The sequence below is a fragment of the Notamacropus eugenii genome, chromosome 1 (genome assembly GCF_028372415.1).
Source record: "Notamacropus eugenii isolate mMacEug1 chromosome 1, mMacEug1.pri_v2, whole genome shotgun sequence".
NCBI lineage: Eukaryota > Metazoa > Chordata > Mammalia > Diprotodontia > Macropodidae > Notamacropus > Notamacropus eugenii.
Window position 1 is genome coordinate 517,698,326 of NC_092872.1, and position 23,492 is coordinate 517,721,817.

The 23,492-nt window shown below is 42.3% G+C and overlaps 1 protein-coding gene across 1 annotated transcript in view; it reads left to right on the top strand.

Moving 5' to 3' along the window:
- Positions 1-23,144, top strand: part of KCNB1 (potassium voltage-gated channel subfamily B member 1) — a 121,663-nt gene extending 98,519 nt beyond the window's left edge. Inside the window, exon 3 of the mRNA XM_072633591.1 lies at positions 18,354-23,144. Coding sequence (XP_072489692.1) covers positions 18,354-20,405 — 2,052 coding nt within the window. The 3' untranslated portion in view covers positions 20,406-23,144. The remainder of the gene's footprint in view (positions 1-18,353) is intronic.
- Positions 23,145-23,492: the final 348 nt, after the last annotated feature.

Below are 23,492 nucleotides of genomic sequence, written 5' to 3' on the forward strand. Positions count from 1 at the left end.
CAGCTCTATCAGTGGGCTAGGAGGGAAGGTGCTCAACTAAAGAGATGTACGTAAACTCCTACTATACACCCAAGGCAAATTTCAATTCAGCTTAATTCTGATTTCAGATTAGTAGGCTGAGCATCCCCTGAGTGTCCAGTCCAGCCCAATATTAAGCACTGTGGGAAATATAAGAGAAGATCCACATTCTGCCTTCGAGGGGTTTATTTACACTCTTATTAGAAAAACAGAGCATGAACTTCTCTTCAGTTCAATAACGGGGAGGCACCATAGCATAATTAGTGAAAAGAACCCTGAATTTGAAGTCAGAACACCACTGTTCAAGTCCCAGCTTTTGGGATCAGATTTCTTCATCTGTAAAATGAGAATTTAATCCAATAGTTATGTCAAATTCAAATAAAAATAGATCCCCGTGGGCAGCATGTTGACTTAGAAAACCACAAATTAATATTATCTGTGTTGAACTGTATTTTTATTTATTAAATATTTTTCAATTACATATTTTTTTGCAAGGCAATCAGGGGTTCAGTGACTTGTCCAGAGTCACACTTACACTAGTAAGTATCCAGTGTCTGAGGCCAGATTTGAACTCAGGTCTTCCTGACTCCAGGGCCAGTGCTCTATCCACTGTGCCACCTAGCTGTCCCCCAATTACATTTTAAACTGGCTCCAGCAGCACTTGTGAACTTTGCAGGTTGGGAGTGACCTCTCCAGACTACAACACCTAAGGTCTCCTTTTAGCTCTAAAAATTTGTTCTTCTGACTGATATTTAAAAATTTTGTAAATATTCTTTTTTTAAAAACTAATCTATCCCTTCCATTATCCTTAGAAAAGAGTTCAATAATAATAGAAGGCAATAGAGTTTGTGTACAGTCAAGGCTATGGGAGCTTGGAGGAGAAGAAGAAGGATGTGGGCTGGGCATGAGCCCAGAAAACTTCTTGGAAGCGGGAATGGCACTGATATTGAATGTTAAAGGATGAGTAGGATTTGAAAAGGGAGACAATAGTAAGGGAGAGGCTAGGGTCAGGGCAAGGAATGAGTCTGCCCATCCTCATTTGAGAAGAGAAAGAAAGATGTGGAGGGACAAGGCCTGATCACGGAAGACTTCTTGGAAGGGGTGATGGTATTTAAGTTGGACGTTCAAGGATGGGTAATATTTGAAAGGGGTGGCTAGGTGGCTCAGTGGATAGAGCACTGACCCTGGAGTCAAGAAGACCTAAGTTCAAATCCGGTGTCAGACACTTACTAGCTATGAGACCTTGGGCAAGTTGCTTAACCTCTGTTTGCTTTAATCCACTGTAGAAGGAAATGGCAAAGCACTCCAGGATCTTTGCCAAGAAAACTCCATGGACAGTATTGGTGTGCTTGTGACCACAGAGGGTCCCAAAGAATAAGGCCTGATTGAATGACTGAACAACAAAGGGGGACAACATGGCAGGGGGCTAGGGTCAGGGCAAGGAATGAGTCTGACCAGTGAGCAGGGCAATGAGAAAACTGAGAGTCAGAGAGTTCAAAATGGTCACTGGCCGGACATGAGATTGGGTGGCACTAGATGAGGAAGGGGCTTGAAGACCAGGATAAAAGTTGGGCCATGAGGCAAGACAGTCATGGAAGGTTTTTGAGCAGGACAATGCAATGAAAACACTGTTTTCAACAGATTAATCCACAACGTGTGGAAGAGGCTGGACAAAGGAAAGTGATGTGATACAGAAATGAAAGCACATGCCAGGGGATCTGTGCCATAAGCCTGACTCTGCATTCACAAGCTCCCCACCCCCAATTTGGGCCTCAGTTTCCCCATCTGTAAAATAAGTGGGCTGGACTAGATAATCTCTAAAGTCCCTTCAAGATGATCTTTCAAAGTCTCTCTTACCTTTACAACTCACAGCTGGTGGTGACAGAAAATCAAAGTCTATAGACAAGGTGTGTCTGTGGGTCAGGCAGCAACTAGGTGGGGAGCATCCATGCAGAGAGGCTGGCACCCATAATCCCCCCTCCAAGAGACCCTCCACAGCCACCTGCCTCGATGCCTTTTCAGCCTTGCCTCTTAGGACGCCCCTCCATGTCATCTGTGCTCAAGCTTAGGAGGACTCCTTCATGCTCCAGCCATGTCCCTTGCTTTCCAAGCACTAGGCCTTGGCTCACACCCTTTCATGCATGTATCTGGCATGTCTTCCTTTCCTCTCTTCACCTGTGGAATTCTTACCCATCCCGGAAAGTCTAACTCAAGTGACAATAGTTTCCTGATCCCCAGACCCTCTTCTATCACACTTTGTCTTGCAGCTCTCTGAAGTACTTATCATGTAATATAATATCATGTTGTCGGTACCTAGGTTTATCTCAAATCTCCCTACTAGCTTGGAGGCTTTATGTTGGTAAGGACTTGCCTCAGTTTTTCTATTCCAGTGCATAGCATGGTGCTTAATAAACATTTGTTGCATTTGAATTTGAAAGGGGCATGGGCAGGGGCCTGCCAAGGTCTCACTGAACCCTACCCCTGCTGTTGTCATTGAGTCTTTTCAGTGGGGTTTGACTTGCCCAGGATCACACACAACTAGTAAATGTCTGAGGCCAGATTTGAACTCATGAAGATGAGTCTTCCTGATTCCAAGCCCAGTGTTCTATCCACTGAGCCACCTAGCTGCCTCTTTAGTTGAAACCCTAACCAGGGTATTTATGTGTATGTATGGAACAGAATGTGCTATCTCCAGAAAAGAAACTTGCAATCCAATTCCAGGGACCTCCATACGGTCCTCTGTCCTCTATGCTTCAGAGACATAATTTATTGTTTACGGGGGTGTACAGATTCACCCCTACTTTCCTGACTAGTAAATGAACTTGAAGTCTGTTGGAGCTGGGACCACCATAGGTTAGGAGGTAGACTTCAGCTGCGCTCAGCCCATTCTTGGAACTCTTTCATCAAATGCAGGCCAGGGACCTCGCTGCAGGGCCAACACCAGGCTCACCTGCAGCCTCAATAGTTTCTCTGACCCTGGGGCGGGGCTGCCTACCTCAGTCCTGGGGAACAACATGGGGCTGGAAATTTAGTCAGGAACTGGGCTTTTTCAGTAGAAAAGTGCTATGTTCCTGCCTAGCTGGCTGTTGAAAACATTAATATTTTGCCTTCCTCTTCCTTCAAGATCATATAAACAATAATAATACTAGCATTTGTATAATGCTTTAGGTCTTACAAAGTACTTTACAATTATCTTCATTTGATCCTTATAATTCTATGAAGTAGGTACTACATTAGCCCCATTTTACAGTTGTAGAAGATGAGGCAGACAGAGGTTAAGTGACTTGCCCAAGGTCACACAAATAGTATATATCTGATGCCACATTTGAATTCCAGGCCCAGGTTTCCCAGAGTTCCATCAATCAAACCTCATATATCACTCAGTCAACAAGGATTTATCAGTTGCCTACTAAGTAAGACACCCTAGACACCCTTCTTCCAGCCCAGTCATGTGCATTTACAAATGAAGGCCTCGTAGAAGCTCCACCCTCATCAACCTCACCCAGGGTGGAACTTTATCTATAGGACAAAAGATTGTCCCAAAGAGCTACACCCATGGAGGCCCAGGCAGCTAGGACTCACCTACCTCTATTTTGTTTCCCTACAAGGAAATGGAGATACTGCTTAGCATTGGAGACAGGGCAGTACAGAGGGGAAGAAAATCAGCAGACAAGCTATTGTGAAGGTTAAAGGGTCTCCCAGTAGATCTTGGTCAATGCAGGCTTAGTAGAACCATGGCATGGTAGAAACTGGCATAGATCCCTAGATGGGGGAAATCAGAAGACTTGAGTTCTAGTCTCAACTCTGCCATTAACTGTCTATATGACTTTGGAAAAGTCATTTCCCCTCTCTAAACTCCAGGGTCAAACCTGCAAACTTCCTTAGAGCAGAAACAAAGTTTAGTCAAGACCAAATAAAATAACCACTATGAAAATACTATGTAAACCAAAAAAGCTCTGTGGAAATATAAGAGACTATTAGTATTTTCAATTTCCTCCCTCCTAGTTAGCTGAGTTTGGACCACAGCATCAAAGAAGGTGTGCAGCATATTTCCATTCCCACTGGTAGGTGATGACAGGTAACTCATCTCCCTACCTCAGTGTCTCTATCTGAGAAATGGGCTAATAGTACATAGACAGCTCGATATAATTAAAAGAGCACTAGATTTGGAGTTAGGATGCTTGAATTCAATTTCCTGCTCAATTTTTACTACCATTGGGATCTTGAATTTAATTAACCTCTCTGGGACACACTTTCCATGTCTCTAAAACAAGGGAGTTGGATTACATGGCCTCAAAGGTCTATTCCAGTTCTAAACCCTACAATGTTATGAGTAAGGATTATTATCAGCTTATAGAGCCTGGCCCCACTCTTAAACGTCCTCTTTTAGTTTCATGACCTGTATAGAAAGCATGGAAATAATAATAATAGCCAACATTTACATAGCAAGGTGCATTATATATGTCATCATCTTTGCCCTTTGATTTGTCACAACAACGTTGTAAGGTAGGAACTACTATTATTATTTCTATTTTATAGACGAAGAAACTGAGAGTCAGAAAGGTTAAGTGATTTGTGTAGAGTCACAGCTAGTGAATATTAGGAACAGGATTTGAACCCAGCTCTTTCAGAGTCCAAGTTCAGCACTTTTTCAACTGCCTTCAGAGCAGAAAGTAGATGGAAAAGGTGAGACATAGAGAGGGTAAATGACTTGCCCAGGTCATATAGCCAAAGCTTCAGACCAGGTTGCACAGGAAACCCAGGATCCCTTCCACTGACCTCCTCCACTAAACCAATCCCCCAGGTTTTGAAGGGTTTTATCCATAGGCCTTTGGACATAGGCTGTACTTTATATCTCACAGAATAAGGATGGGAGGTCCGCATTGGCCATAGAACAAAAGCACAACTCTCCCTGTCAGCTCCAGCTCTCCTTGGAAATGGCAGTCTCAAAGCTCCTGACTGACACTCTCTTGTATTCCCAAGCAATTAATATCCATTGATCTCTTACCTATTAATAAGGTAGAACCTGGCTCAACAACTAAGCTGATAGCCTCTGACTTCCATAGCCTTGTTAAGTGATATCTCCTGGGGCCGACAGATATGCGACAAGCCAGGAACATCTGTCCCCTTTACTCAACACAGACTGAATGGAAAATAGACCTCAGTGAGAGCCTCAAAGTCTGAAAGTGCCTACTGCCAGTGTTAGCCAGCTGAGGATGAAAATACCTTCCATCATTATTCTAGCATTGGCAATAATAATGGAATTAAGAAAAATTATTATTAGCATTAATTATAAAAGAATTAGAGACAGCAATATAGCAAGCCAGCTTTGGAGCCAGGAAGACCTGAAATCAAATTTCAAGTACATACAGATTGCTGATACATACTGGTTGCTTGACCCTGAGCAAGCCACTTAATCCTTCAGTTCTCTAGAAAAAAAAGTCTTTAAGACTATGCATTGTGTCTGTGTGACCCTGGGCAAGCCACTTAACCCCACTGCCTCAACAACAACAAAAAAGACTATGCCTTGCAAAGGAGATGCTGATTTACACTGGTAGTAATAATAGTAATAGCTAGTATTTATATAGCATAGTAAGGTTTGCAAAACACTTTACAAATATCTTATTTGAACATCACAATCACCCTGGGAGGCAGATGCTATTATAATCCTCATTTTATAGCTAAAGAAATTGAGTAATACAGAGACTTACCCAGGATCACACAGCTAGCAAGTGTCTAGCTGAGGCAGGACTTAAACTCAGATTTTTCTGATGTCCAATCCAGTCGTATAACCAAGCCACCACATAGCCTTATCTAGGAACTCCCTATGGCCATTAAAAAGCAAGGCTAGTCTCTATCCCTATTAGCAATAAAATATTTTGTTGTTAGCAATAACAATAATAAAATCTTTCTATTGCACTATGACATTTGCCCAACAATTCTGCTAGATTTCCAGTGAGAGGATCATTACCCTCTTTTATGGAAGAAGAAAGTGAGAATCAGTTGGTAGAGAACCTGCATAGGCAGTATCTCACTTAATGCATACAATTGTCCTAGGAAGGAAACAACGTGAGCATTATCCTCCCTACCTTACAAGTAAGGAAACAGAAGTCTCCAGTAAGAAAGTGACTTGCTTGAAGTCCCAAATCAAGTCTAGGCAGAGCCTGTATATCTCAATTCAGTGTTCTTGACACTGTGCCTCAGAGCAGGATATAGGTCTCAAACTATATATGGGGAGTGTGTGTGTGTGTCTGTGTGTGTGTGTGTGTGTGTGTGTGTGTGTGTGTGTGTGTACTATAGGGAAAAGATCTATTCCTAAACCATTAAAATGCTAACTTTCTAATCATATGTTGTAGATTAACTAATAAACTAAAATGATGCTGAGGATAACTGGCTTATCTCAGCACTAGTCAAGCTTGCTTCAGATGAAAAATGAAATACTTACCCCAAAGCTCTTCCGAGTATTAGACAAAACTAGGAAGATGAAAGCCACCTTAGGTCATGGGATATTACTGCTGGAAAGGACCTTAAATGACAACATTTATCACTTCATAGAAGGAAAAAATATTAGAACATAGACTGTTGGAATTGGGAATGACCTTAGAACAACAACAAGTCAGGGTTAGAAGGGTCCTGAGATATCATTCAATCCAACCCTCCCTCATCCAACAGTAAGTCATCAGTGCTCTGGCTGTGGTTTGTCTGCAGCAAGGACTAGAACCCAGTCACTCTCTTCCTGACTCACAGTCCATTGACCTATTGAGGAAAATCTCACCAGTTTGGTGGAAATATCCCAGGAACCTTTACACAGGAGTAGGTGATTGCCTATCTCCAAGGCATTTATATTTGCTTTTCATTATTTTTATCCTCTGATAGCCCTTTGCCTCAGACCCTCTTTGACTGTGGCCAAAGGAAGGAGTTGAGGACGCTAATCACCAAAAGCAATCTGGCAGTCCCTCCCACAGCTTACCTTGCCCACAGCCCATTAAGGAATGACCAAAATTCAATCATTGAACAGTATCCTAATCACTATACCACCAAAAGATCCTAGGAGTTATAGCTAGAAGAACTCACTAATACAAATCACTAATTTTTCAGAAAAGGAAACCAATGCCCAAAGTTACATGTGCAGTAAATGGTATGGCTACTCTTTCCACTCAGAGGCAGGTTCAGCATCACAGAGGTCTGTTTGGTCTTCCAGTGGGCACAAGGTAGATAGTTCAGTGCCTCCATATTGGGAATCACTGATTACTTCAGAATAGGAAATTCCCTCGATAAAGCCAGATCAAAACCTGTGATTTATTAAATAAGTCCTAGTCACATAGAAGTCAAGTAAACTTCCTAGGGCCACATGGATAGTAAGTATTAGAGGATATGAATCCTGTTCTTCCTGACTCCAAGCCCAACACTCTATCCGTCAGGGGTTCTTAACTATTTTTGTGCCTTGGACCCCTTTGGGAGTCTGGTAAAAACCAATGGACCCCTTCTCATAATAATGTTATAAATGTATTTTAAAATGCATTAAGATGCATTTTAAAGTACATGAAATTATAAAGGAAATCAATTATATTAAAGGACTACAAAACAGTTTAAAAACAAGGTTGTGGACTCCTGGTTAAGAAATCCTGCACTAGACTATAAGTGCCAACATTTAGCAGATGGGATTGAGGTCCCAGTCTTTCCCCTTAATGATATCACTGGACCTAAAATCGTTGCCCTTGGAAGCTTTGCCTCAGGGCTAGTCATCACCAGAGTGTGTCTGCCCTGCCACATAGAGGCAGTCCAACCCCAGACATGTAGCTAGAGTCAAAGCAGAGGTGCCTCCATACCCAGGGATGGATTGATTTCTCAGCTCAGGACTTCTAATGAATGACCCTCTAATAATTCAACAAATTTCCAATCTAACAAATTCAATTCACCAAACATTTATTAAGCATCTACTCTGAGCTAAGTGCTAGGGAATCGAGACAAAAAAAAAAAAGATAGAATCCCTCCAGATAAATCAATGAGTAAATACAAAATCACTTGGGTAGAGAGAGAGCATTGGCAATTGAGAAAATCAGGGAAACCCTCATCAATCAACAATCATTTATTAAGGGCTTGCTATGCTCCAGTCAGTATGCTCTAGGGATACAACGGCAAAATCAGTCCCTGCCTTCAAGAAGGTGAAATCCTAGTGGATGCCTGGCTTAGGTAGAGAACTGGCCTTGGGACCAGGAAGACTTAGTCCTGCTTCTACTACTGTCTGTGGGTCTTTAGAGGAAAAGGCTCCAACAGTTGGGGAGGTGAACCCAGGAAGGGGGCGCAGCCCTCCTGTAGAAGCTGAGATTTGAGCTACATCTTAATGGAAGTCGGGAATTTTAAGAAGCAAAAATTAGGAAGGAGAGAATTCCAGGCATGGTGGACACTTAGTGAAAAGACATGAAGGCAGAAGATGAAGTGTCATGTTGGAGGGACAGTAAGTGGCTGAGATAGAAGCCTTAAAGAGAGAGGTTTGTGAGAAGCAAAGATGAGAAGGAAGATTACCATGGGTTTGTTGTACTAGTACACAAAGGCAGAAAATGGAGCATTGAGTCCAGGGGAAAGCAGTTTGACTATAATGGAGTTTAGTGGAAGGGAGCAAGATTTCTACCTGGGCCCAAATAAGGTTGAAGTCAACATTCCCAATTGTTCTCTCTATTTATCAGATAGGCAGCCATAGACACCTGGCAAAAGTATGATTTGCCATTTACCCAAGAAGTTTCCACAAGGTGATGAGTGGTTTTAATGACTCATGGAATGCCACAGTTGGGGGAGGGGGGATTAAAACAGAGAATGCTGGCCAGAGTTGGGGGGGGGGGAGGGACTTAAAGCTTATCTAGCCCAGGCTAACATTGACTGAGCAGTCTGGTGATGGCTCTGGACCCCTTTATAGAAAAATATTTTTAAAAGCATAAAGTAAAATCCATAGGATAACAAAAGAAACAGCTTATTAAAATACAGTACAAAATACAGTCAATATTGTAAAAAATATTTTTAAAAGACAAAGCACAGCGAAATAAAATACAAAAATGCAAAATAATTTTTAAAAACATTTTCATTTACTCCCTGAAATCTATTCACAGACATTCCCCTCCTTCTTACAGATGAGACCCTTCATTTTGCAGATGAGAAAAATAAAGCCTGGAGAAAGAAGTGATTAGCTTAAGGTCAAACAATAAATTAGTGGGGAGTCTGGGACTCGAATCAACTTTTCCTAATGCCCAAGTTAGAGCTCTTCTCATTGAACCATGCTGCCTGCCTCTCAGAAAGATAAGGGACTGAGCAGTCACTGGAACCCATAGCTCTGTCTTGCTATCCCCAGTGCTATTTTACAGCTCATACCATAACCTCCCAAGGCAACATTCAGGCAGTGTCTAATGCATGGCTAATGGGATCCCCCAAACTCAACTCAATCTCATCACATTTTCTCTCCTTCATCAATCACCTACCCAGGTAGAACCACAAAGATGCTACTCCAAAGATGATGACTGTGGTCCTAGTGTCTGGAGGCCATATCCTACCCACTCCCTACACCCAATCCCTTTCCCTTCCTTCTAACTTTCCTTTCCTTCTCCTCCCCACAATCTTCCCTTCTTTAGCCTTGGCCTCCTAACGTCTCTGAACATAGAAGACATTTGGTTATAATTTCCCTCTGGTCTCTTTGGAGCTGGGAGCTGTTTCCTGAATTGAACTGAATTGAATCCAAATGACCCCAAGTTTCCCCTCTCATTACCCCCACGAGTCAGCTCCCTCCCACCTGAAAGTTGGAAGAGTGTAATAAAATCCCTTGAGGCCAACAGGCTGCCCCTAATCCCCATAACCAGATTGGCTCCCATGATTCATCTGATTAAAACTGGGGAACACTAATTCCCCAGAGGCCAAAGACACCTGAGTAGTTGGAAATGGAGACGACCGGATGCTCTGGATATTGTCAGACAGCTCCCGCACATACCTTCTGTATTCTAAAAAGAAAAGGCGTGGAGAGAGGGAAGGGGAAGGAAAAAGGCAAATCACTTTCTGGAGACAGCATAATGCAGTGAAAAGAATACTATCATATTTAAAGTCAGGAATATATGCTCCCTGAGGGCAGGAACAGTTTCATTTTTGCCAGGCACAACACATAGCATGCAGCAAGCCCCTTATAAATGTTTGTAGATGAACAGATCTGGTCTGCCTCTCAGCTCCACTCTTAAGAGCTGTGTGACCCTGGGTAAATCATTTTAACTCTGCAAGTCTCTTTTCTCTCCTATAAAATAAGTATAATCTTCATGTTACCTAATACACAGGGTTGTTACCCACAGCTAGAAAGCTGACCTCAGAAAGTGGACATTCATGACCTCCAGATACTAACAAGTCACTTAACCTCTCCATACTAGAAGCGACTCTCTATGACTATAACTTGCAGAGGGCTTGCCAACCTACAGTGGTAAAGGGAACTTCTTTCGCCTTTAATCTGTGGGATCACAGGTCTCATCCCTATTAATTATTCTTTTCAAGTGAAAAAAAACTTCTGGAAATTGAACCAGGGACAGGTCTTTCCTGGGCTTGAAGTTGGAGAAGAACTCTGGCATTGTCTCTGTAATCATAGAACTTAGAGCTGGAAAGGGATCCGGGAGATCATCTAGTCTAATTCCCCCTAATTTTACAGAGAAGGAAACTGATTCCTAGAAAAGTTAAGTAAATTAATTAATTAGAAAGCTACAGGCAGAATTCAAGAGAGAGAGAGAGAGAGAGAGAGAGACAGAGAGAGAGAGAGAGAGACAGAGAGAGAGAGAGAGAGAGAGAGACAGAGAGAGAGAGAGACAGAGAGAGAAAGCAATAGGAAAATTATTCTAGAGACTCTTAATTGATCCTACTATACTCTAAACTCCAAGAAAATAGGAAATGTGTATATTACCTAACATTCTGTTTTCCCAATGGCCTAGGAAAGGGCTGTGAGCACAGTAAATGCTTAATAATGTTTTTTAAGCTTAGCTCAATGTAAGGAAAAACATATCAACCATTAGAGTTATCCAAAAATGTGCAGATTGCCATGGAAGTTAATGGAATCCTACTAACTGGAAGTCTCCAGGAAGAGGTCAGATACCAGTTGGGCTAGAGACCTGTGAGCTCCTTCCTGGCACTGAGATCCAAGGACTCCATAAGTGGAATTGAGAAACATCAGTGCAGTAGAAAGACTCCTATATTTGGAGTCAAGACTTGGGTTTTGAATCTCAACTTTGCCACTTGCCACCTGAGTAACGTAGAGTGAGTCATTTAATTTCTCATGATCTCATTTTCCTCAACAGTAAAATGAAGGAGTTAGGCATCTGACATCTCTTCCAAATCTAAATCTGTGGATAAAATTGGTGGCTCTTATTTTATTTTATTTTTTGAGTTTTTTGATACCTTTTATATTGACTTCAAAGTAATTTTGTTATGCTGCTCTCCTTACCCTTCTCCCACTGAGCCCTCCTTTATAACAAAGATGAAAACATTTAAGCAAAATCAACCAACATGTACTATGTTTGAAATGTATACAGCATAGCACAACTAAAAACTTCCCTTCCCCACCTCATCAATGAAAGGAACTACATGTATTCATGTCTTCCCTGAAGCCAAGATTGTTTGTTATAATGGCCAAATGACCAGCTTTATGTTATCATATTTACACCATATTATGGTTTCAGTGTATAGACTGTGTTCCTGGTTATACTCACTTCACTCTGCATCAGATCACACAAGTTTTCCCATGTCTCTCTAAAATTCTTCATATTATGTATTTCTTATTGCCCAATAAAATTCTATTATATTCATATATAACAGTTCATTCAGCCATTTCCCAGGAGGGCATTCACTTTGTTCCAATGATTTTTTTACTACAAAAATTAGTACAAACATCTTAGCATATATAGTGCATTTAGATGCTGTGCTCTTTGAGCAAAGCAGAACTGAGACATCACAAAGTAAATGCAGGATGCACAAATTTGGGATATCCACCCCAAATATTCACACAGACTATCTGTGCCCAACCTGTGGTAGAGCATTCCGAGCTCATATTGGTCTGATCAGCCACTTTCGGACACACTGAAATTTCACTTTACAATGGTGATGTCATTTTGGTATTCTTCGAAGACGAAGGACAACAACCATATAATATGTGTACATATATATGCATATGTGAGTGTGTATATGTCTACACACACATACACACACACACACCCCACGCTATATATAGGACCTTTCTACCTTTGATCTCTTTGTAAAGACTAACATACCATCCCCCATTGTGGGTATCTCAGGGTCAAAGAATATGAATAGTTTAGGCATTTTTCTGAAATAATTCAAAATTGTTCTCTAAAATGGCTGGAACATTTCACAGTTGGTGGCTCTGATTAGAGGAGAACTGAAAAGAGGTGATTGCTTTAGGGCCTGGATCAGTAGTGGCAATCTTCAGACAGCTATAACTGCTTTCTTTTCTTATTTCCATTCATTCTTTCTTCATTCCTTTCTTTGTCTTCCTTTCTTTCCATCCCTTCCTTACTACCTTCCTTTCCTTCCTTCCTTCTTTCTTTCATTTCATATTATTTCCTTTCTTTATTTCTTTCTCTTTTTTCTTTCTTTGTTTCCCTTAGATTCTTTCTTTTCCTTCCTTCCTTCCTTCCTTCCTTTCTTCCTTCCAGTCTTCTTCCTTCTCTCCCAGGCTAGAAATGCATGGGCTATTGACAGACCCTATTGTACTCTTGATTGGTACAGGGGCTTTGACTTATTCCATTCCTGACTTAGGCTGGGTCACCTCTCTTTAGACAGCCTAGTGACCCTATGGCCCTAGTTCAACATATTGCTTCTGGACTCAGTTCAGCCCCTGATCAGCTTAGCCCACCACAGCTCAGAACCCCCAAGCTCACAAGCCTCACACTCCCCAGGACTTGAAATTACAGGCATGTGCCAACAAGCTCAGCCTTTTCCTGCTTTCCTCAGTATTCCCTGTGTTCCTAAAGGGAACCAATCCCAGAAAAAGATCACGAGTCCTAAAGAATGTCCTACAAAGACTCTATGACCCAAAGTCCTGAATATCTAGTCCCCCTCCAAAATCTGATCTTGACGACAGGAGCTCAGCATCCCCTCCAGATAAGCCTGTGGACATCTTGGAGACCTTGGAGGAAGCATTGAGGCATGATGGAAAGAGCCCCAAGATCTGTGTCCATATCTGCCATTTATTGTGACTTGTGACTTGGATTCCCTTCTAGGATTCACTTTCCTTCTCGGTGAAATTTGATGATTTCACCAAGGTCACAAGACTCAGTATGTGGAAAAAACATCCATTCTGGAGATAAAGGACCTGAGCTTGAATCTTGCTCTGTGGTCTTAATTTCCACATCTATAAAATCAGAGAACTGGGCAAAATGGCCTCCAAGTTTCCTTCTAGCTCTTGTTCTTTCGTACTGTACAATCACAATTGTACCAAGATCCCCTTCCAGCTCTCAATTCTGTGAGAAAGGACAGGGCTAAGTATGCCAAACAGTCCTATCTATTCCCAGGGGTCAACTCCTCCCACTAAGGAAAAAGGGTTTGTTCTGGGGCATTTCCTGGAAAAGTCCTTCCTCTGATGAAATGGGAAGAGACCATAGAAGAATGTTCTTGGTTTCTATATAAATAGAACGCATTTCTATAAGAGTTTAATATGGTTGAAACAGCTTTCTTCTACACAAGTAGAAGTAGGTAGTACATTCTCATAAAGCAGGTAGTACAAGTATTATCTCCATTATATTGAAGTAAAAATTAAGACCCTGAAAGGGTGATTTACAGCTAAATCGTAGCAATCAAACCCAGATCTTTCGACTCCAAACCCAGTGATCTACAATTAGGCAGTCAATAAGCATTCATTAAGTTTTTATTATGTGCCAGGCATTGTGCTAAGCACTGGGCATATAAAAGAATGCAAAAACACAGCTCCTGGCTTCACTGTCTCTGAGATCACATCTGGAATATGCCATCTTGTCAGACCCCATCTAGGGTAGAATGTTCAGAACAAGGGAGGGGGGGGTGATCAAATCCCACCTGAGGCATTCTGTCCAATTGTCAGCATAGAATCATAGAAAAGACTTAGAAAAGCTGAAGTGTATTAGAGAAGATTCTTGGGAGGGGGCACGCAAAACCATGTTTTGTGAAGAAACAATTGAGGAAACTGGGGGGCATTTAGCCTAGAGTAGAGGAGATTCAATGTATACGTGAACACTGTCTTCCATTTCGGAAGACCTGTCATGTGGAAGAAGGATAAGATTTATTTTGACCCAGAGACCAAAACTATTAGGACTAATAATGACTAATTTTATGTAGTACTATATGCCAAGCACTATGCCAAGTAAGCACTTAGCAATGATCTCATGTGATCCTCACAACAACCCTGAGAGGCAGGTGCTAGTATTTATCATCCCCATTTTACAATTGAGGAAATTGAGGCAAACAGAGGTGAACTGATTTGCCCAGGGTCACATAGCTAAGAAGTATCTGAGTCCAGATTTGTACTTGAGTCTTCCTGAGTCCAGGGCTGACACTGTATCCACTGCACCACCTAGCCAACTAATAGGTGGAAATTACAGGGAGGCAGATTTTAATTCAGTTTTAGCAAACACTGTTGGACAGCTCAAACTGTTGGGAAGTGTTTGCTAAAATTAAATTAAAATCGCCTCCCTGTAACTTCCACCTATTAGTTGGCTAGGTGGTGCAGTGGATATAGTATCAGCCCTGGACTCAGGAAGGCTCGAGCTGCTTTGAGAAGTAGTGAATTCCCCTGCACTGCAGGTCTTAATGTGGAGGTTGAATGACCTATGGATGCTAGAGGTCCTAGAATTTTTGCACCACTCAGGAGGTTAGAGGCCAGATGAAATTTAATATCCCCTCTTTTTTAAAAACTTTAAATTTGTTCACCTTTTTTTATTTAAAAAAATTAAAGATCTTTTCCAACTCTGAGAGTCTATGGCCTTGTATTTACTGAGGGCTGAAAGAGGTAGGTTTGTAGATGGAATGTAGGACAAAAATGAGAGGAGAGGAAGTTGGGATCCCTACTTCGGAAGCTATTATCTACTCAGATAAATAGAAGAAGTGGAAAAATACCTTAAAAAATAAAAGTGAGAGACAGAAGGGAGTTTATGGGAGGCGGCCAGGTGGTTCAGTGGTTAGAGTGCTGGACCTGGAATCAGGAAGACCTAAATTCAAATCCAGTATCAGATACTTCCTAGGTATGTGACCCTAGGCAAGTCGATTCACCTCTGTCTGCCTTAATCTCCTCAATTGTAAAATGGGGATGACAATGATAATACCTACCTCCCCAGATTGTTTGTGAGGATCAAATGAGACAACATTTGCAAAGCACAGTTCCTGGCACATAGTAGGTGCTATGTAAATGTGAGCTAATAGCGACTATATAAATGCTAGCTATTATTTTTATTTTATAATGAAAGGCCAGCAGACAAGACGTACATGTCGCCCAAAGTCACACCATCAAACAGGACAGAACTCAAATCTAACCTTAACTCTGAGTCCAGAGTTCCTTCTCTTTTCATTGGTATCTATTTGGTATTTATTCTTTACCTTCTTAGATGTGTACGTGTAGCTTCTCCTGATAGAATGTAAGGTCCTTAAAGGCAGGAACAGTTTTGTTAAAAAAAAAATTGTCTTTGTATCTCCAGTGTCCAGCACGGTACCTGACATACAGTGGGTGCTTTATGAATGCTTGTTGATTGACTGATAGATTGATACACCATGCTGCCTTCTCCCACCAGAAGTTCACTTATACCACTTGGGGAGAATATAGGAGGAAGGGAGGTGATTTTCTCTTCTTCCTATGAGAAAGATATTTCTTTCCTGTCTCTGAAGAGTACATTCCCAGGTGCAAAGGGGAAAGCCACCTAAACAACCAGCCAAGGTTAAACAGACAATAGCTGGTGCGTAATTTATGAGTCTGCCTTTGCAGCACATCAGTTATGAGTATTCCACACACTTTGATAGGGCCTGGGTTTTCTGCAGGTTGAAAATATAGTGTATGTATCAAAACTCCAAGAAGCACTCTCCTAGTGATGTTTGCATTATCCCTTACTGCTTTGGGGACAGCTCCTCGCTAATCTTGAAAATCACATGCACACACACATGTACATGTGCACACATGCATACACGCAGACAGCGGTGTGCTGGTAAACGTTTACCAGCATGTGTATATCCATATATGTATATACATGTGTGTACATATAGTTAACAACATGTGTATATGTGTATGTACATATAATATAACATTTAATCATGTGTGTGTATAGTTAGGATCGTAGAACACAAAATGTCAGACCTGGAAGGAACCCTAGGGAGAGACTCCAACTCTGACATTTTGCCTATGAGAAAAGAGACTTAAAAAGACCAAGTGAATGGCCCAGAGTCACACAGGTAGTAAGCTACAGAGCTAAGATTTGAACTCAGATCCACTGATTTCAAATTCCGTGTTCTCACCACACCTCAACTTCTCCATCTGTCCAATGGTAGTATGCGTGGTAGTAGTATCATAAATGAACACTGGACCAGTAGTCAGAAGACCTGAGATCTAGTCCCAAACTTACTTTGTGTCTTTGAAACAAGTCACTTCCCCTCTCTGGGCCTCAGTTTATTACTCAGTAAAATGAGTAAGTTGGACGAATGATCTCCAACATCGTTTTCAGTTCTAGTATTTTATGTTCTGTGTGCAAATTTCCCTATGTGTTCTGGGTTCTATTATGCTGTATTCTAAGGTCCCTTCCAGCCAGGAGTGTGCTAGAACTAGCTCTAAACAGCTTACAAAGCCCATTGTTAAATGTTCAGTGAGTATTTACCCCTCCAAAACTGCCAATCACTGCCATTGAAGGCTTCAGTTATTTTGTTGATTTCTAGCCCTTAGTGTTAATAAAGCAGAGTAAACTTAAAAGTGGATGTGCAACCTTTTTTGAGAACTTGGTTGTTAACTGCTTACCAGCACACCCCCTGATAGCTCTAGAAATACTGCTTCAGCTCCACAGCAGCCCAGGAGAAGGCTCAGAGAATGAAGTCATCACTTGCCGGGAGTCCTGGTAACTCAAGGATAATAGGAATAATAACAATCACAACATTGAATATAATAATTAACTGGCATTTTATAGCACTTCAAGGTTTTCAAAATATTTGACGGCCATTATGTCATTTGACATAATGGTACTCCTGTTATTTCCAGTTCTAGCATTCTGTAAATCCAATCATAATCCAGTCACATTTCCATAGCACTTTAAGGTTTAAAAAGCCCTCTCATTACACTATGAGGTAAGTTAATGTACTGTTGCTCCCATTTTACAGATTAGGAAATTTATTACTTCTAGTCAACAAGTTAGTAAGAGTCCGAAATCAATTACAAATTAAACTTCCTAATTCCAAGTCCATGGTTCTTTCTCCTATACCATACCTGCTTTCTAAAGCAAAAGTAACCTGCAGATCATGAAGTGAGAAACAAAGATCTAGTTCCTAGGGAAAGGGACTGGACCTGGGATGTTGTTGGTAGAATGAACTCCTGGGGTGAGGAAACTCCCTTCACTAATACCGGGCTGCACCTTCTCTGAAATTGAGAGCCAAGAGAAATTACGTGATTTGGCCAGATCACACAGCCAGTGTGTGTCAAAAGTAGTACATATATTTAACATTTATCCAAGTCTTCCTGGGTTGGAGGTCAGCTCTCTGATATAGAGGACAGAGCATGGCATTGGGAAGTCAGGAGTTGTTCAGGCATGTCAGACTCTTCTGTGACCCTGTGAACCATATTATCCATGATGTTTTCTTGGCAAAGATACTGGACTGGTTTATCATGTCCTTTGCCAGTGGATTCAGACAAACACAGGTTAAAAGTGACTTACCCAGGGTCACATGGCTAATAAGCATCTGAGACTGGATTCGAATTCAGGTCTTCCTTACTCTAAAACCAGCACCCTGTGCATCACTCCATCTAGCTGCCTCCAACTAGATAATCAGGACACCTGAGTTCAGTGTGACACTATGGAAGTCATTTAACCTCTCTCAGACTCAGTTTCTTCATCTAGAAAGTGGGAGTAATATAGCACCTACCTTACAGAATTGTTATGATGATCAAATGAGATAATATATGTAAAACACTTTGCAAACCTTAAAATTCTGTATAAATTCTAGCTATTCTTATTATCTTCTGCTATGTCACACTGCCTCTCAATACAAATATAAAAGTATAAAATATAAATATAAAAGTATAAAATAATGACATTATTATCATGATTAATTATTATTATGAACTAAATCCAGCTCTCTTCTCTTCACAGATCCTGGCCATTATCTCCATTATGTTCATTGTCCTCTCAACCATCGCACTGTCGCTCAATACGCTTCCCGAGCTTCAGAGCCTCGATGAGTTTGGACAGAGCACCGACAACCCCCAGCTGGCTCATGTGGAAGCCGTGTGCATTGCCTGGTTCACCATGGAATACCTCCTCCGATTCCTGTCCTCACCGAAGAAATGGAAGTTCTTCAAAGGCCCCCTCAATGCCATTGACTTGCTGGCCATTTTGCCCTACTACGTCACCATATTCCTAACCGAGTCCAACAAGAGCGTGCTACAGTTTCAAAACGTGCGCCGGGTTGTGCAGATCTTCAGAATTATGAGAATCCTGAGGATTCTCAAACTTGCCCGGCATTCCACTGGCCTGCAGTCTTTGGGGTTCACCCTCAGGAGGAGCTACAATGAACTTGGCTTACTCATCCTCTTCCTAGCCATGGGCATCATGATCTTCTCCAGCCTGGTTTTCTTTGCTGAGAAGGATGAGGATGATACCAAGTTCAAAAGCATCCCAGCTTCTTTCTGGTGGGCTACAATCACCATGACCACTGTAGGCTATGGCGACATCTACCCCAAAACCCTCTTGGGTAAAATCGTAGGGGGGTTGTGCTGTATTGCAGGAGTCCTGGTGATTGCGCTTCCTATCCCCATCATTGTCAACAACTTCTCTGAGTTCTACAAGGAGCAGAAGAGACAAGAGAAAGCCATCAAACGTCGGGAAGCCCTGGAGAGAGCCAAGAGAAATGGTAGCATTGTTTCCATGAACATGAAGGATGCTTTTGCCCGAAGTATAGAAATGATGGACATTGTAGTGGAAAAGAATGGGGAGACCCTGGGAAAAAAGGATAAAGTCCAAGATAATCACTTGTCTCCTAGCAAGTGGAAGTGGACAAAGAGGACTCTGTCTGAAACTAGCTCTAGTAAGTCCTTTGAAACAAAAGAGCAGGGGTCTCCAGAGAAGGCCAGGTCATCCTGCAGCCCTCAGCACCTGAATGTTCAGCAGCTAGAAGACATGTACAACAAGATGGCCAAGACTCAGTCTCAGCCAAACCTCAACACCAAGGAGTCAGCTCAGCAGGGCAAACACAAGGAAGAACTTGAAATGGACAGCATTCCAGGTCCTGTGGTACCCCTCCTGCCCGCACGAACAGAAGGGGTGATTGACATGCGCAGCATGTCCAGTATCGATAGCTTCATCAGCTGTGCAACAGACTTTCCAGAATCCAGCAGGTTCTCCCACAGCCCATTGGCATCCCTCTCTAGCAAGACAAGTGGCCCTATGGCCCAGGAACTCAGCTGGCGGGGCCCTCCAGACTCTGGTGGAAGCAGGTTATCAGACTCCAACCCAACCCCAGATGGCAGCCAACGTTCCAGCTTCTTTATTGAGAGTCCCAAGAGTTCCATGAAGACAAATAATCCCTTGAAACTCCGGTCACTGAAAGTCAACTTCATGGAAGGGGATCAAGGCTCACCCTTACCTATGGGCAGCATCCTGGGGATATATCCAGATCCTCTCAGAAACCGGGGTGGTGCCACCATCATGGGCCTTGAGAGTGCTATGCTCCCAGATAGATCCTTGCTGAGCCCGGAGTCCTCTGTCTACACCACGGCAAGTGCCAGGACGCCCCCCAAATCCCCCGAGAAACACGCAGCAATAGCATTCAATTTCCACGATGCCAGTATCCATCAGTACATCGATGCAGACACCGATGATGAAGGGCAGCTGCTCTACAGTGTGGACTCTAGTCCTCCAAAGAGCCTTCACAGCAACACCAGTCCAAAGTACAGCATCACCAACAGTGGATTTCTCAGGCAAAGAGACAGTGTGCACAGGACGGACAAGAACCACCAGGAGCTTTCCCCCTTACCCACCTCGCCCAAGTTTCTAGGGCAGAACTGTGTTTATTCCATGGAAGCATTGACTGGAAAGAACCAGAGAAGTCAAGAAAAGGGCAAACTAGATAATCACATATCCCCAGAGGTCCATGTGCTGCCAGGGGGTGGAGGACAGGGAAGCACAAAGGATTCAAGCATCTGAAAAACCCTGGACAGGAGACCTGTTGGCACGTTTCCAGGGATGCTGTCTGCTCCCCCACCACTGAGCTTTTCTGCATGAACTTTACAAATGAAACAAGCTACTTGTTTCTAAATAAAATACAGAATGAAGTATATCCAAGGAAATGCCCAGAGCAGCCACACAAGTCCTGATGTGGAAGGATCATCTAAGGTACTTCCCAGTCCACAAAACCATCCATCAGAGTGAGGTTGACCAGGCAACAGTATCTCCTTGGATCTCTCCTGTTACCATCCTTCTTTGGAAGGGCTGGGAACAATATTCACAGCAGTCCCTGTCCCCACTCCCTCCCATACACTCTTCTCTTTCCCCATTCTTGGGACACTCCAACCTCAAATGTTCCAGCCCTGGATGGGGATATTTTCATCCCTCCCAGGAAAAAACAAAGCAGGGTAAAGGAGCAAACCTATGGGAAAGGAACGGAAGGGGGAAAGACAAGCCCAGTCTGGGGTCCTGCTTCACAACCATTGGGCACACCAGTCTTCTGTCTCCTGGATGGAGACAGTGTTTCAAGGTAGCAGGGGATGCTTACATCATGGAAATGTGAGCACTTGTACAAGCCAAGATTCTGGCCTGAAAAGCGTATTGCAGACCCTTCATCTAACTTCAGTATTCTGTAGAAACCTGAGCTTTTGTTTTGAGGTCAAAGCAGGGTGAGTTGCACCACTTGTATCTGATTTAAATTGACTCCTTACCTCCTGGGGAGGGGTTGGTAACTGATATTTACCCAATACAATGAACTCGAGCACCAAGAGAATGTTGTGGGAGAAAATGAGAATATTTTTGGAGATTTAACTAGCATAGAATCAAAAGATATGCAAGTATTAGATATGCAAAAAAAAATACCATAATCAAAGAGACCACAAGTGAGCCACAACGAAACCTAGTTGGTTTAAAACGGGGAAAAAACTGCAAAATTCAAAAGGAAACCAAGACCCACTTGCAGCACCCAGTTTAGACTCTGCAATAAATCCTTCCATGACAGGTTATAGCAACTACAAAGGGATTAACTTTTGTTTCTGTGATATTCACACTAAAAAGACAAAAACAAAAAATGTTCTAAACGAAAAGCACTTTATGGTCTCTCAAAGGTAGGATCTACCAAGGACAGGATAAACATCTAGCACTTTAAAACAAGCACTATTTCCACAGGGGCCACCTGTTCTGACTGGCAAGGTTGTCATTAAGGCATTGGTCACTGGCCACAGTTGGTCATGTGACTTGTGCGCTGTTACTGCTCTGTGTTGTGTCTGTGTCTGTGGGTTCACCTTCCCCACCCCCAGCCCCAGCCCCACAAAACTAACTTGTTAATCCCCATGAGTCTTACAAGAAAAGGCTTCTAAACCCCCTATGACAGTGTAGGTGACCTGGGCAGTTAACGATCCAGTCTAGCTGTCCAAGGGACACCATGCCTGCACTGCTGAGAAAGACAGTCAAGAGTCTGGAGTCAGGTGTCTCTGTTGCTTTCTTGTAAACTAGTCTTGGGTTTGTTTTCGGTGTAACTGTCTGTACAAAATGCTGTGCTCTCGTATTCCTGCAACCAGTGATGGCCAGGGCAGCCTGTACAGACAACAGCAATAAGTGCACATGTACATTGTCAGTGGTTGTGATTTGTAACTCCATGGTTGGTTGTCCCGTCCTTAGTACAATGACTTCTATGCTGCATATACACCTGGCTCTCCTCCCACCTCAGCATGCTGGGGGAGATGAATTCTCACTGAGTCAGGGTGGGCCCTGGGTGGGCTCTGTCCTTGGCCAGGTGACAGAGAAAAGTAGCAACTGGAAGGATTTGCCAAGATCTATTCACAGCACGTGTGCAGCAAATGCAAAAGTGTACTTAGAGGAATTGCTGCAAAGTATTCCCGGGATCCTTGTGTCAGATTGGGAGTATAGCACACTCCATGGCAATTATCCACCAAGGGGGCTTTTTCTCTGGCAAGCTATCTGGAGTGGCCTGTCTGCCTGTGGGAGCCAGTGGGAGGTAGTCCAACACAATGTCCGCCGTTCTTAGCATCTTCTCTTTGTTTGGGTCGCCATTCATGTCTGTCATCAGCACAAATGTGAAAATTCAGGGAAAAAAATAGCTTTTTTTTTTTACATATATTAAATATATATATATATAAAGTAAATAGTAGTGATTTCCAGTTGAGAAATTTTTAGAGCTGATGCTAATCTATTATGTTTAAAAATGACATTGCATATTTTACATATCAGGAAAGTGAACACATTTAAATATAGCCATATACCAAGGGAACTCACCAACCCTACTTTAAATTGATGCATCTTATTTGCAGGTGATGTTGACAAGAGGTGTCTAGATCAGTAACATGTCATGTTTTGGTTTGGTTTTTAAAACTGAAATCAATTGGTGCAACTCTCCTTGTAACCAAAGGCCCTGTCTGCCTTGTGTGATCACTTAGGACTCAACCCTTAGCTCGCCTAGTTTGTCTCACTTTAAAGTAGCATTTTGAGTCACTTTTGAAGGATGAATTCAGAAGTATCCTTAAAAACCTACCTTTTGTGGCATCAGAGCCAAAACCCTATAGATTTCTTATAGAAACAGAATCACGGAGACCCAGCATTTACTATGCTTGAAGAATGTTTTGATTTCTTTTTTTATTTTTCACTTTTGTGTGTATGTATTATGGGAAATGTAGCTCTTACCGTGCACCCAGTTCCAAATAAAAACATGACGAATCCAAATTTTTAAAATATGTGGATGTTATGTGCGTGCACATGCAGTCCTGTACATAGTTACACGTATGTACATATACACTGGGAAATCTACTTAGGTGTTACTAAACGGTGAGACTCAAACGTCCTTGGTAGAGAAAAAACACTGATTTGGATCCATAGAGTGTTCCTCTCCCTCCCCTCCCCCTCTCAATCCCACAGGTATCTCAAGAAGAAGGCAATTCAAAAATTCCCATCATATTTTTCTCCTGGAGTCAACAAAAAGCAAGCAGAAGAAAAATAAAACACAAACTCACAGGTGGTGGTTTGTAGAAATACAAATAGAGGTGGGCAGAGATGGGTAGAAGAGATCCCAAG